This window comes from Sorex fumeus, unplaced genomic scaffold (assembly GCF_029834395.1).
Source record: "Sorex fumeus unplaced genomic scaffold, SorFum_2.1 ptg000098l, whole genome shotgun sequence".
In the NCBI taxonomy this organism is placed as follows: domain Eukaryota; kingdom Metazoa; phylum Chordata; class Mammalia; order Eulipotyphla; family Soricidae; genus Sorex; species Sorex fumeus.
In genome coordinates, this window is record NW_026606155.1 from 75,647,127 (window position 1) to 75,661,608 (window position 14,482).

The following is a 14,482-nucleotide window of genomic DNA, read 5'->3' on the forward strand; positions in this document are numbered from 1 at the left end:
CAAAAGGGAATGCCCTGCTACAGAGGTAGGGTGGGATGAGGGAATGGGAGGTGAGAAGGATACTGGGAGTGGTGGTGGTGGAGAATGTGCACTGATGGAGGGATGGGTATTCGATCATTGTATAACTGAAACCCAAGCACAAAAATTTGTAAGTCTACAACCGTACCTCATGGTGTTTCACTAATAAAAATTTAAGAAAAAAAAAAGAAATAATAAAATAAAATACAAAAAAAACCCCATAGCATTTCACAAGCAAGGCATTAGCTATGCCACTTGAGCCTTATTCCTTACCCTAGAAATTTTGAAGTCTACTCTGTAGGATGTATTATTTTTATTTTAAAACATTTTACTCACATACTGTACGTGCCAACCTTGGAAATTAACATGTGATCTTTTTGAATCTGTTAAAATACCAAGATGTTATACAGTACACGGAGAGGCATGAAAGGGTGTTTCAACAATTTTTTAAAAATTTAATTATTTATTATTAATATTGGCTTTGGGGCCATACCCAGCAGTGCTTAGGGTTACTCATGGCTCTGCACTCAGAAATTACTCCTAGCATGCTTGTAGATTCATACGGGGTGCCAGGATCGAACCCAAGTTGGCGGCATGCAACACAAACGCCCTCCCAACATCCTATCACTCCAGCCCCTCTTCATCAATTTTTGACATCTTGGTAGTCTTATATTGAAGCTCTCCATAACAGAAGAGACAAGCTAATTAAAGTATGTTTTTTTTAATCCCACATTTAACTTTCTCCAATAGGACCAAGCATTCATAAATACTGATGTTTTGTTTGTGCATGAAGTCCTAAGATGTTGTTGGAACTTAATTCTTTTGAGTAACCAACTCATCCAATAATTAACCCTAATGAAGGTAATTTCTGCCATCACAATCTTCCTCTGAGTCTCTTGGTCACCACAGTGCAAGTCACTAATTAGCCTATAATCATTTAGATGATTTTTCTTATATTGGTGTACAGATGACAAGATACTTCAAAGTATAACTGGTGAAGGCTGAAGTCCGAAAAGAAGTGGATTCCCTGTATTTACTCCCCTTCCAATGAATCTAGAGTATGTTTTTTCCTGGTATGTGAGATAGCATATGGCTCTGACAGAATTAGTTTTTCCTCAGCATCTTCCTAATAATATCAGAACAAGAAGGCAATTGTCCTCCACTCTTTTGATTAATACTTTAATATTCTTTGTTCATTTTGTCTATTAATTATACAAATATCTAACAGTAGAAAGTGATTGAAGACCTTATTAACTCAAAGAAAGATGGCTTTAATAGATTTTTATTTCATTGAATATATATTTTACTTCAATATAATCTTTTATAATCACTTTTATTATTAAATTTATTTGTTTGGAGGATTTATGCTTTTAAAAGACAGATAATTATAAAATATTAGACTCCATGAGGAAGCATTTTAATTTTTTTGGAAGAGAAATAGAACACTGAAAGGTATGAATGCCACAAATTATAAGATTGTTTAGTTAGAGGTAGAATCTGAACAGATATTTTATGTAATTCAAGCTAACATTTGTCTTAAAGTAAATGGCTAGTACCCATTGATTTGAACTTCAGTCTATTTTAAAACTTAAACTTTAGAATGAACTTTGTAATTCAGTTACAATAACATGTTAGAGTAAGTGATTTATGAAATCAAAATATTCTAATGGCCACTGAAGGTTCATTGTGATTATCTAATTTATTGTTATTAAGGACAGAAATGACACAGCTACAGCTGTTCTTTTTTTTAAATTGTGGAGCAGGAGATTTTGATTTTAGCATGTTTTCCACTTTATTCATTTTTTGCACTTTCTAGATTCTTGACTACTCCTAGTGCTCCCCATTTTCTCAGGATCTGTAGTAGGACTTAAATACAGCCCCACTCGCCTCTTTAAGTTAGTTCATTCTAGCTACTAATACCCTAAATGCATTTTCTTCTTATTGAAAAGTAAACATTCTTATAATTTATCTCTTCAGAGCCAGATGTTTTCTTAATAGATGTGGAAGTAACAAGTCAGTGTTTTCCAAGCATTAATGAGTTTAGATTACTTGGTACCTCTACTTTGCATTTCATTTTAGGTAAGTAAAAACACTTTTCATGAATCCTTTAGACAAATACTTATACCTGCTCTATTTCATCTCTAAACTGGTTTTATTATTTGAAATAATTTGATTTGAAATCATTTTCATTATCATCTTCAACTAACATTTTTGAACATGGGAAAGATAATATGCTGACTTCTTAGGAGAACTGAATAATTATAAAATATGTTTTTTTCCTAGAACTGCAAAGACTATTCAGGGGATAATAATTTAATTGTATATAAATATGACTGGGGATGCATCTCAGTGATAAACCACTTGCCTTGCATGTGTGAGCTCCTGGATGATTCCTGATACAAAAAACAATATCATAAGTGTCAGTTAAAACCCCCATATTGAATGCCCTGCCACAGAGGCAGGGGTGGGGGGATGGGGCGGGGGATCATTGGTGGTGGAGAATGGACACTGGTGGAAGGATGAGCACTCCATCGTTGTATAACTGAAACCCAAGCACGAAAGTTTGTAATTCTACAACTGTACCTCATGGTGTTTAGCTAATTTAAAAATGAATAAATAAAAATAAAACCCCATATTTTAATAATTATACGGTAAACTACATTAATTTTCCCCTTTTCAGTGCAATTTTTGCTTATTATAGTCTTTTTATAACTTTTTTTACCTTATTATATTTTAGTTTAAGTTACTACATTCCACACCACTCAAGTATCCACAACTCTCTACCACTATCTTTAGATCATATCTAGCCTTCTTCCCTCCCCTCCTGCTGTTATTTGGTGTACTTTTGATCTGATTTAAAGGGGAGAATAATGATAGCATTGCTGGAAGTCTCTTGAAAGAGCGTCTTTGATCTGTTACTTTGTTGTCTCTGAGCAACATTTTAATTGACTTCACTTTGTCCACTAGTCACAAAGTCCAAGATATGAGTTCTGGGAAAATATTTATTTGACAAGATTTTGAATAGAAGAAACAGAGAGCCCTGTACTCACGTATTACTTTACTTTCCAATGTTACAAGGAAGGAAAAATTCATTTTTTTATAAATATATATGCTTTAATTGGAAAATCATTACTCCCAGAATCTTCACATAAATTATACACGAGTGATTTTTTTACATGAATCATTACATGAATCTTTGAGAATGTAAAATTTTTGGAAAATAATCTAATTTGAAACAATGCAGCATTTAAATGTTTACATATTCCTACATATCAAATTAGATTATTTCAAATAATCTAATTTGAAACAATGCAGCATTTAAATGTTTACATATTCACTACAATTTATAGAGGATTTCTCATTATCAAAATTGCTTAAGAAACATTTTCAGTGTCTGAAGGTTTTATTTTAAATATCTAATATTTGAGGATAACAAGTTTGGAAAGTCTATATGATCTGTTTCTTGTCAGACATTAAAAGTACATTAAAAGCTCTGGTTTAACATATAATTTAAAAAATTGAATAACTTTATCTTTTCACTACTATTTTAATTGCTTTGCGTGTAGGTGACTGCTCTTGATCCCTACACTGCATATGGTGTATTACCAGAGCACAGAACCAGAAGTAAGGTTTGAGCCTGCTGGGTGTGGCCCGCCAAAAAACAAAAAATCCAGCACCCCTGGAATAGTTTTCACAGCATGAACATTCAATCACATCAAGAATAAGAACATTAACAGCACCTAAGTAACCTCTGCTTCAAAGACTAATTATTGGAGATTACTTAAAATGAAACAGATCAATTTTGCTAATATTGAACTTTTAAAAAGAGGATTATGAATTCTGTAACATTGTAGCACTGTCCTTTCATTGTTCATCCATTTGCTTTAGTGGGCACCAGTAACTTCTCTATTGTGTGTTTTTACTGTTTTGAGCTTACTGAATTTGCCATGGGGAGCTTGCCAGGCTCTGCCATGTGGGCGGGATACTCTTGATAACTTGCCGGGCTCTCTGAGAGGGACGGAACAATCCAACCCAGGTCACCAGGGCAAGACAAATGCCCTACCCGCTGTGCTATCGCTCCAGCCCTATGAATTCTACATTACCTATGATCTAATTTATGTCAGTAGTAAATTTTAAATTATCTTGCTCTCTGTTAGCATTACAAAAACTTTTAATATCATTTACTGTAGAAAAAAATGAGGATATGTTTCTGTATATTATGTTGGATACTGTAATGCAGAAAATTTAGATATTCAATTTCTTGCTAATAAGTTCATTAAATTCTCTAAATTCATGCAATAGATACAGTAATAGGTCAACATGCACTTAAAAAGGTCCCCATTAATCTGTTTATTAGTAATTCAATTATGCTATTAATATAAATTTAATGATGCATGAAACTGAAAAATATAAGTGTAAGTAGGAATTAATTGAATAAAGACTTATAGTGGAATTGGAAAATAATTAATTATCCATTCATTTATCCTTTTTTTCCTGTTTAGGTTACTGAAGATACAAGTATTTTTGAAAGTCAATGAATGACACAAATTATTCTCGGGTAACTGAATTTGTGTTGCTTGGACTCTCCAGTTCCAAGGAGCTACAACCAATATTGCTTATCATATTTTCAATACTCTACCTGTCAATACTTCTGGGAAACTCTCTCATCATTCTCACTGTGACCTCAGATTCCCGCCTTCATACCCCCATGTACTTTCTCCTTGCAAACCTCTCTTTTATAGATATATGTGTTGCCTCCTTTGCTACCCCCAAAATGCTTTCAGATTTTCTAGTTGAACGCAAGACAATTTCTTTCAATGCCTGCCTGACCCAAATTTTCTTTGTTCATCTTTTCACTGGTGGTGAAATGGTGCTCCTTGTATCCATGGCTTATGACCGCTATGTCGCCATATGCAAGCCTCTCCATTACATGACAATCATGAGCCGCCGCGTGTGTATCACCCTTGTTCTCATCTCCTGGTTTGTTGGCTTTGTCCATACCACTAGCCAGTTGGCATTTACTGTTAACTTGCCCTTTTGTGGTCCTAATCAGGTTGACAGTTTTTTCTGTGACCTCCCTCTTGTGACTAAGTTGGCCTGCTTAGACACTTATGTTATCAGCTTACTAATAGTTGCGGACAGCGGCTTTCTTTCTCTGAGCTCCTTCCTTCTCTTGGTTGTCTCTTACACTGTGATCCTTATCACTGTTAGGAGTCGCTCCTCTGCCAGCATGGCCAAGGCTCGCTCTACACTGACTGCTCACATCACTGTGGTCACACTATTCTTCGGACCTTGTATTTTCATCTACGTGTGGCCCTTCAGCAGCTATTCGGTGGACAAAGTCCTTGCTGTATTCTATACCATCTTTACTCCCATTTTAAACCCAGTTATTTATACTCTAAGGAACAAAGAAATGAAGTCAGCTATGTCAAAACTGAAGAGTCGATACCTGAAGCCTGGTCAGGTTTCTACACTCATGAGAAGTGTTCTTTTTCTAGAAACAAAGTAAGCATACAGTACCATTATTTATCACTGTACCACTGTGTCTATACAATTGAAAATGAAACCATCTTAACGTTAAAGTGAGCCCTTATGAGCACTGAGAAGATCCGATTAACATGAGATTAAAAAAATCATTTAATGATAATGTTAAAAGTAATAGAATGAGTCAGGATTTTTCTTTTCCTTTTTTTCCTGGCTTTTTGGGTCACACCTAGTGATACTCAAGGGTTACTCCTGCCTCTGCACTCAGGAATCACTAATGGAGGTGCTCAGGGCACCATATGGGATGCAGGGAATGAAACCCAGGTTGGCAATGGGCAAGGCAAATGCCATACCTACTGTACTATTGCTCAGGCCCTTGTTTCTATCTTTTTTTTTACTTTTATTTAAAATGTTATTTGATTGGTTTGTTTTGGGGCCACATCTAGTGATGCTCAGGGGTTACTCCTGACTGTGAAGTCAGAAATTTCTTTGGCGGTGCTTGAGAGTCTGTATAGTCTATATCGCAGGAATAAACTTAGGTTAGCCAAGTGCAAGGTAGCGCCTATCTGCTACACTATCCCCTGGTCCTAAAATGTTATTTTAATATGTAGACTTTGTACACATTGAAGTATGCCATTACTCATAAGTGATAAATGTATTCCCTTCTCCTTCTCCAAAATAGTCCTGCTGAGATGCAATTTTGTAATAAGAATAATACATATCTCTTTAAACTAATGATAGTAGATAAATTTACATATATTATATAAAATTAATGATATGCAAGTCTAAATATGGATTTCTATTTTGCTACACAATTCACTGTACAAGGAGACAACTCTTTAATTGGTATCATGAAATAGAAAAATTTAACTGAATTGAAAATCCAGAAGAAGATATTAATTCTTGTCACTTTTACAAATTTCTTTAAATTGGCTGCATAACTTATATCAAATATGGAAAATAAATAATTAAATATGTTAACATACCAGTGTGGTGCATTTAATTAAATAAGTTTCATTAAATGCTTGTCAAAGAATCTGGGGGAATTTTAAAAATATCAGTATAATTCTCTATCTTCATAATTAACAGACCCTGAATCTTATTATAAACTATCTCTCAAGGTCTTCTTGATTCATGGTTTCTCAAATGGACAGTTAATTAGATGTCATCATTTTTGTATATGGACTACTTTTATTTGGGCAATGTTTAATTTTATATTGTAGTATGGATCCAAAATGACAAGACACTATTTCAAAGCCTTTGAGATAGTTGTGTTACCTATCTTCCATTCTTACTTATAGAGCTCATTATTTTTCTAATTCTCTATATCAGCTTATTTTTCTTTCTTTTTATTATATTTAATATTTTTCCTGTTTTATAATATATTCTAATTTCCTAGTCTATTATAGTTGCTTTAATTCTTTATTCTTGAGTATCCTAAAAAGATTCTTAAAAATTTTTTATTTAAACTAAATATCAATTTATTATGAAATTATCAAATAAAAGTAAACATAAATTGTGTGTGATGTATGTGATCATCAAAATATGTGCATTTTGTACATTATGTACATTAAAAATGTATTCAAACTTTTAATGATATAAAACTAGCAGAATCCCATAGTGTTTATGAAACTTTTAAAACAGTGATAAACTAATAGCACAATATTGCGCGAATTATAACTTAATTCACACTTCACAGCAAGACATATACAAAATTTTATACTTATTTTACATATTAAAATGTCTCTATGAGATGTTTATACTCATTTTACGCATGATAAAAACAAGTGATAAGCCTTTTGAGTGAGTGACAGAGTGGTTTCATATGTTTGAAACCACTGTTTATTTTTGCCCATAATACCACAGTTTTGAATGTACTACTGTCTAGTGCAGTAGCCTGTAACAAGTGCAGAAAATTAATTTCTTCACATTTTTCTCACATGTCTTTTCAACTTAGAAAATGGGAAATATTTTACTAAGTGAGCACCGAGTCTAAAGATTGTTCTTGCATTTTTTGCACCATTACTGATACTACAACAGCATGGGGAAACTAAGTGACAGTTCACTTGGATGAAACAAAAGGAATAAAATAAAACAAAGAACATTTCTCACCAATACTGTATGCTATGTAATGAATTGGCCCTGTGAATTAGTCTTGGAAGTTTTATTTGAAGTCATCTTAATGTTGATATTATGAAAATAATGTAGAGAACTGAACAATGGCAGGTAGTTTCTCACAACTGCTCCAAGTCCTTTCCTTTACTTACACTGACATATTTAATCATCTCAAAAATAAGGTAGATTACCATTTTCTTTCTGGGATGTTGGGACCAACGATCACTAGTTACCGACTGCCAAAATATTATGCTTCTGAAATCTCTTGATGTCAATTCCACGTGTACAGCAAGTTGCCCCACACATGACACTCATTGAAGAAGTCTTTTGTTTTAGAGATTCTTCCCATTTTCAGACAGGAGGGGTTTGAAACAAAGAGATTGAATGATGCGTCACAGGTCACAGAGATAGTGAAGACAGTCAAAATTTGAATTGAGGCAGTCTGGTTGCCAACCTATACCCTTAACACTATTCTATTCTGCTTCTACATTTTAGAATAAGTATATGAGGAAATAAGAAATTATTACACGATTACATTGTAACCCTAATCTGTTTTTTGATACACATCTGGGTTTTTTTTTATTAGCTTTTGTGTTTTATCAAAAGAAGTATGATTGGGGATATTCAAGTTTTATTTTTTTTTCGTTTTATTTTTCTTTGGGGTGCAACACCCCTATGCGCCTAAGCCTCTGTCCTATAGCTGTGACCTAAGATTTTCTTAACTATTTTATTTATAGCTGTATAGCCAAGGTCAATTTATTATTTTTACCCTGGAAAGGACAATGGGCTCAAGTGACATTTACAAATTGAATAAAGTTTTTATTGTAGCACTTCTATCATATTTTGTCATTAGATCAGGAGCATTAGGACTATAAGCAATACTGGGAGAAAAAACATACATAGCTTTTGTGGGACCATTGGTATCATTAATATTATTTCAACCTTAGAAAACTAAAAATGTCCAGGACTGATTCATTCTGTAATCCACAAAACTCATGAAATTCTTCTTCCTTCATTGAGTATGTTCTTGATATGTTTGTCTTACTACTCTGAGTATGATGCTGATTTAGTTGCTTTGTGTTCTTGAGGCATAAATGATTGTGCAAAGAATTCAAGTTCCCTACTTAGTCTAAGTCCTTATTTTGTAAGATTTTTTCCCCATTTTTGTCTATAGGTCTGAGAAGTATGCAGAAGATCACATTTCTGTAAAGATTACAGACCATACTTGGCAGAAATGCATCCAAAGGTCTGCCTCTGTGGGAAAAGTATACCAAAAAAGACACACAAGTGTGCCAAATCTGCAATAAAATATTGTGTTACTAGTATAAGCTAGCCGTGATGTATTCGATATGCCAAACACAGTAACAACAAAGTCTCCAATGGAGACATTACTGGGCCCGCTCGAGCAAATTGATGAACAACGGGAGGACAGTGACAGTGACAGTGACAGTATAACACCGTAATAAATAAAAGAACAGTGTACATAAATAGTGCTGAATTTTGAAGATCTTTTACTTGGTGGAAAGTTTAAGTATACAAGTATACTTAGACACTCATGCACATTTATTCTTGCTTTCAGTTGATATATCCATAATAAACTGACACCATTTAGCTCAAACAACTTTATACCTTTGCAGTAATAGCAATATAGAATTCCTTTAAGGCATACTAAAAATGAATATTAAATCAGTTATAACAGACTATAAAAACTAAAGCAAAGTAAAAATAATAGGAAAATATTTGAAGACTCTGAAAGAGAAAGAAATAAAGTAATCTGCAGCAGCAACTTTTAGAAAACCCCAGTCTCTAATTAATAATTGAGAGATAGGTGATGAATATCCCCAACCTCATTTTAATGAGTTTCCGTCATCTTCTAGACATGCTTCGAACTAGAAACATATTATGAAAATGAAAATACTCATATAAAAATGATCATATCTAAGAGATCTTAATATCATAAAACTACCTTTTCTGAGAAAACATGAATTATCTCCTCTGAGTCTAAAAACGGAGGAGACAGGGTTTATGCTGACTCAGGATCCTGTCATTATGATGGTAGTGAATTATACCAGAATTTAAAGTTCTCCTGATTATTTTATAAGTAACACGCTGTCCTCCCATTGTTCATTGATTTGCTCGAGTGGGCCCAGTAACGTCTCCATTTTTTTGAGACTTGTTACTGTGTTTGGCATATCAAATACGTCATGGGTAGCTTGCCAGGCTTTGCTGTGCTGGCGAGATACTCTCGGTAGCTTGCTGGGCTCTTCGAGAGGGGTGGAGGAATAGAACCCAGCTCGGCCAGGCTGGCTGTGAGCAAGGCAAATGTCCTACTGCTGTGCTATCGCTCCAGCCTATTTTATAAGTATTAAATAGAAATTAAATTAACCTAATGAAAATAAAATGGTACATAAATTCAATCATTGATTTATTTTCTATGTGTGAAGTGTATTAGGGATAAACACTAAAGATTATGCGAAAATGTTGAAAATAGATACTCTCTCTTGAATATGGTCATGGTCACAGTACCCTCATTGTTCATCAATTTGCTCGAGCGGGCCCAATAATGTCTCCATCGTGAGACTTGTTGTTACTGTGTTTGGCATATTGAATACATCATGGATAGTTTCCCAGTCTTTGCCTTGCGGGTGGGATACTCTAGGTAGCTTGCTAGTCTCTCTGAGAGGGGCAAAGGAATCAAACGTGACTCGGCTGGCTGGCTGCATGCAAGGCAAACGCCCTACCACTCCAGCCACTTACATTTTTGTTATAATATAAAAACAGTAATAGAATTGTTATCATGTGTAATCTGTTGTGCAATAGTGTGGAAAGTCCATTCTTACATCAGAAAATAATTTATTGTATAAAATGTATGGCTATTTACCTAGTATCCATTAGGGCATATATATATGTATATATATACATATATATATTATTATTACTACAATATTGCAACTAAGTAGGACTATTTTTGAGAGGAAGAAAAAAACTTATTTATTTACTATGATAAGTAAATGGCATTTCTCAATATGTACAAAGTCTACATATTAAAACAGCATTTTAAATAAAAAGATGTGAGATACAAATGCAAAAAAATTAACTGGAGGAAGACCATTTAAAATTAGCAAGATTATTTCTGTGACTTTTTACATTACCATTAAATGACTCTTTAATAGAAATTTCTTAATCAACTTTTCCAGAGGTTAAAATGATTAGCTTTAATGTCAAAGTGACTTTACTTGCAACTGTTTAGACACTGTGATATTATATAATTACAATAATAATGGTACTGCATGTTTACTTTGTTTCTAGAAAAAGAACACTTCTCATGAGTGTAGAAACCTGACCAGGCTTCAGGTATCGACTCTTCAGTTTTGACATAGCTGACTTCATTTCTTTGTTCCTTAGAGTGTAAATAACTGGGTTTAAAATGGGAGTAAAGATGGTATAGAATACAGCAAGGACTTTGTCCACCGAATAGCCACTGAAGGGCCACACGTAGATGAAAATACATGGTCCGAAAAATAGTGTGACCACAGTGATGTGAGCAGTCAGTGTAGAGCGAGCCTTGGCCATGCTGGCAGAGGAGCGACTCCTAACAGTGATAAGGATCACAGTGTAAGAGACAACCAAGAGAAGGAAGGAGCTCAGAGAAAGAAAGCCGCTGTCTGCAACTATTAGTAAGCTGATAACATAAGTGTCTATGCAAGCCAACTTAGTCACAAGAGGGAGGTCACAGAAAAAACTGTCAACCTGATTAGGACCACAAAAGGGCAAGTTAACAGTAAATGCCAACTGGCTAGTGGTATGGACAAAGCCAACAAACCAGGAGATGAGAACAAGGGTGATACACACGCGGCGGCTCATGATTGTCATGTAATGGAGAGGCTTGCATATGGCGACATAGCGGTCATAAGCCATGCACACGAGGAGCACCATTTCACCACCAGCAAACTGATGTACACAGAAAATTTGGGCCAAGCAGGCATTGAAAGAAATTGTTTTTCGTTCAACTAGAAAATCTGCAATCATTTTTGGGGTAGCAAAGGAGGCAACACACATATCTATGAAAGAGAGGTTTGCAAGGAGAAAGTACATGGGGGTATGAAGGCGAGAATCTGAGGTCACAGTGAGGATGATGAGAGAGTTGCCCAGTAGTATTGCTAGGTACAGTATTGAAAATATTACAAAAAGGAAAGGTTGTAGTTCCTTGGAACTGGAGAGTCCCATTAACACAAATTCCGTCACCCGAGAATAATTTGTTTCACTCATTGGCTTCCAAAATGACTTATCGTGAGTTACCTATATAGGAGAAAGACAGATCAATAGATAAAGTGTACATAGGTCTTGATGTCCCTAGTCTGATATCTTTTTTGACTCACCCAATGGTGCTCAGGGCTTCTTGATGTTTCTGAGCTCAGAGATCATTCTTGGAAACCTCAGCGAATCACGTGGAGTGCCAGGGATGGAACCCAGTGGGCAGTGTGCAAGGCAAGTGCTAACTAGCTGAATCATCTCGCCAGCCCCTTCTCCTGGAGTCTTACAGATTCTAGTTCTAATCAAATTTATGTTTATTTGTAAGTATGCCTAAATAGAATTAATACTTATCAATAAAATCAAGGCAAGTATAGCTGGAACAGCATAGAAAACAAAACTCTTCCAAAAATGCAATTATTGGTAGACTGATAGAGAAATTTTCAGCCCATACAAAACATTAATTATATAAATTTTAAAAGTTATGCAATTTACGATAGAAAATTCCAAATACATATCTGAAATGTTGTTTTTATATCACTGAATTCTAATATAATCTACAGGGGAAAGTATTGCTTTCCAAAATAAGAATACTTAATAAGAGGAAAACATTTGATCTCTCCAGAAAGAAACAGATTTCTACAAATATAACATGCAAAATATAGGACAATAAAAAGTCTATGTCGCATTTTTTTATTTAAGTAAAGTTTGAAGACAGATAATTTATAGCATTAGAAACTAGGCTAGTGGTTTTCTTGAATGCATAAAAGGACACAGCAAAAACACTTCCAAAAGACATTTGTGTCCCTTTGTTCATAGCACTACTCAGGATGAGAAATACCTGGAAACAACCTAAGAGCCAAAGAACAAATGGCACTTTTGTTAATTAGTATATGAATAATTTTACGATATATAAAGTTATATAAATATTTATTAATAATATAATAATTAATATAGCACTTTTGTATAATTCTTACACACTACAAGAAAATGTGGTATATATACACAATGGAACGCTACTCAGATACAAGAAATAGGAAATCATGCTTTTTGCCACTACATGGATGGAACTGGAAAGTGTCATGCTAATGAAGCCAGTCAGAGAGGAGCATGACTTCTCTCATTTGTGAGATATAAATAAAAATGTGAAAAAGCAATAAATGGCCAAAGGCAACAGAACATAAGAACTGGTCTTACAGATTTGACCTTGCCTAGGGAGTGGGCAGGAGAGTGAATGGGAGGGAAATTTAGAACACTGGGGGAGAAAATGAATATTCTGGTGGAGGGTGTTGTGTAGGATCATTGCATGCATAAAACTATATCATTTATGGTGCAGTCATCACACTGCCTCAATATATTAAAAAAGCAAAGAGAGAGATGAGTTATTTTAGGGGTTTTTTGAATGCTGGTAATAAGATGTGTCTATAGGTTAATTCTGTTAATACTGGCTTATTGGAGTGACATCACCACCATCACCACCAAAAAAAGAGATTCTTTTTCCTTTCTCTTTATGGGTTATAAAGACCCTCTCCTGCTGTAGCAGGAGTTTGCTCCAGGACACTCGTCTTCTTATTACTCAGAAAATTTCTGACATTGGGTCTTTAAAAGCTATCTTCTTCCATAATCCAGAATTTTTGGGAAAATGGTTACACATATTATATCATGAGCAATTGAGATTTGCTTAATAAGGAATTTGTAAACCATTCTTTTAGTCCCCCACCCGACCCCACCATGCTAGAGGCTATGGGTATTGCAGGAAAAATTTTTATTTACTCCAATAGCACAGCGGGTAGGGCGTTCGCCTTACAAGCGGCCAACATGGCCGACCCGAGTTCGATTCCTCCGCCCCTCTCGGAGAGCCCGGCAAGCTACCGAGAGTATTCGATATGCCAGACACAGTAACAACAAAGTCTCCAATGGAGATGTTGCTGGGCCTGCTCGAGCAAATCGACGATCAACGGGAGGGCCTTTACCTTTTTTCCTTACTCCAAGTAAACATGCTAGCAAAGGATACAATATGTTCCTTCCCTCTTCTAACACAGACTAGCTCAATGATGTCTGGAGAATCCCTTAAATAAATACCTCTATTTTCAAGAATGTGAAATCAGGGGCTGGATCAATAGCACAGCAGGTAGGGCGTTTTCCTTGTATGCAGCCTACCAAGTTCGATTCCCAGCATCCTATATGGTCCCTCAAGCACCCCCAGGAGTAATTCCTGAGTGCATGAGCCAAGAGAAACCCCTGTGCATCACCATGTATGACCCAAAAAACAAAAAAAAAAGTGAAATGAAGTCGAATAATCAAAGTCCAAAGTTTCTTCTTTTAGTTAATTTATTCTATGTTGGTTGATTTATTTTATTAAAATCTTAGTGGATTCTACTTTTCTTAGGGCATAATATTAGGCACTGATAAGAGAAAAATAAGATTTGATTATTGCTTATGATTTTTTATAATTATCTACAGATAAATTATCAGGGAACATCACTAGTGATTCAGTAATAAGTTTATCCCTTATACACAGACACCCTGGGTTCAATCTCCAGCACCACGTGGTTCCTAAAGCACAGAGCTGAGAGTAGCCCCTTAGAACTGCCAGGCATGGTCCCCAAAACAA

The 14,482-nt window shown here is 35.0% G+C and overlaps 2 protein-coding genes and 1 non-coding gene across 3 annotated transcripts; 1 reads left to right on the forward strand and 2 right to left on the reverse strand.

Annotated features, from left to right (window-relative positions):
• Positions 1–4,552: 4,552 nt before the first annotated feature.
• On the forward strand, positions 4,553–5,527 carry LOC130041833 (olfactory receptor 4K15). The gene has a single exon (XM_056134104.1). The coding sequence runs from the start codon at positions 4,553–4,555 to the stop codon at positions 5,525–5,527; it is 975 nt and encodes a 324-aa protein (XP_055990079.1).
• Positions 5,528–7,819: 2,292 nt separating this feature from the next.
• Positions 7,820–7,948, reverse strand: LOC130042238 (U11 spliceosomal RNA). Its single transcript, XR_008795184.1, has one exon. It is a non-coding gene; the product is annotated as a U11 spliceosomal RNA (small nuclear RNA).
• A 2,963-nt stretch (positions 7,949–10,911) lies between these two features.
• Positions 10,912–11,952, reverse strand: LOC130041834 (olfactory receptor 4K15-like). The gene has a single exon (XM_056134105.1). The coding sequence runs from the start codon at positions 11,884–11,886 to the stop codon at positions 10,912–10,914; it is 975 nt and encodes a 324-aa protein (XP_055990080.1). The 5' UTR covers positions 11,887–11,952.
• Between the last annotated feature and the right edge of the window lie 2,530 nt (positions 11,953–14,482).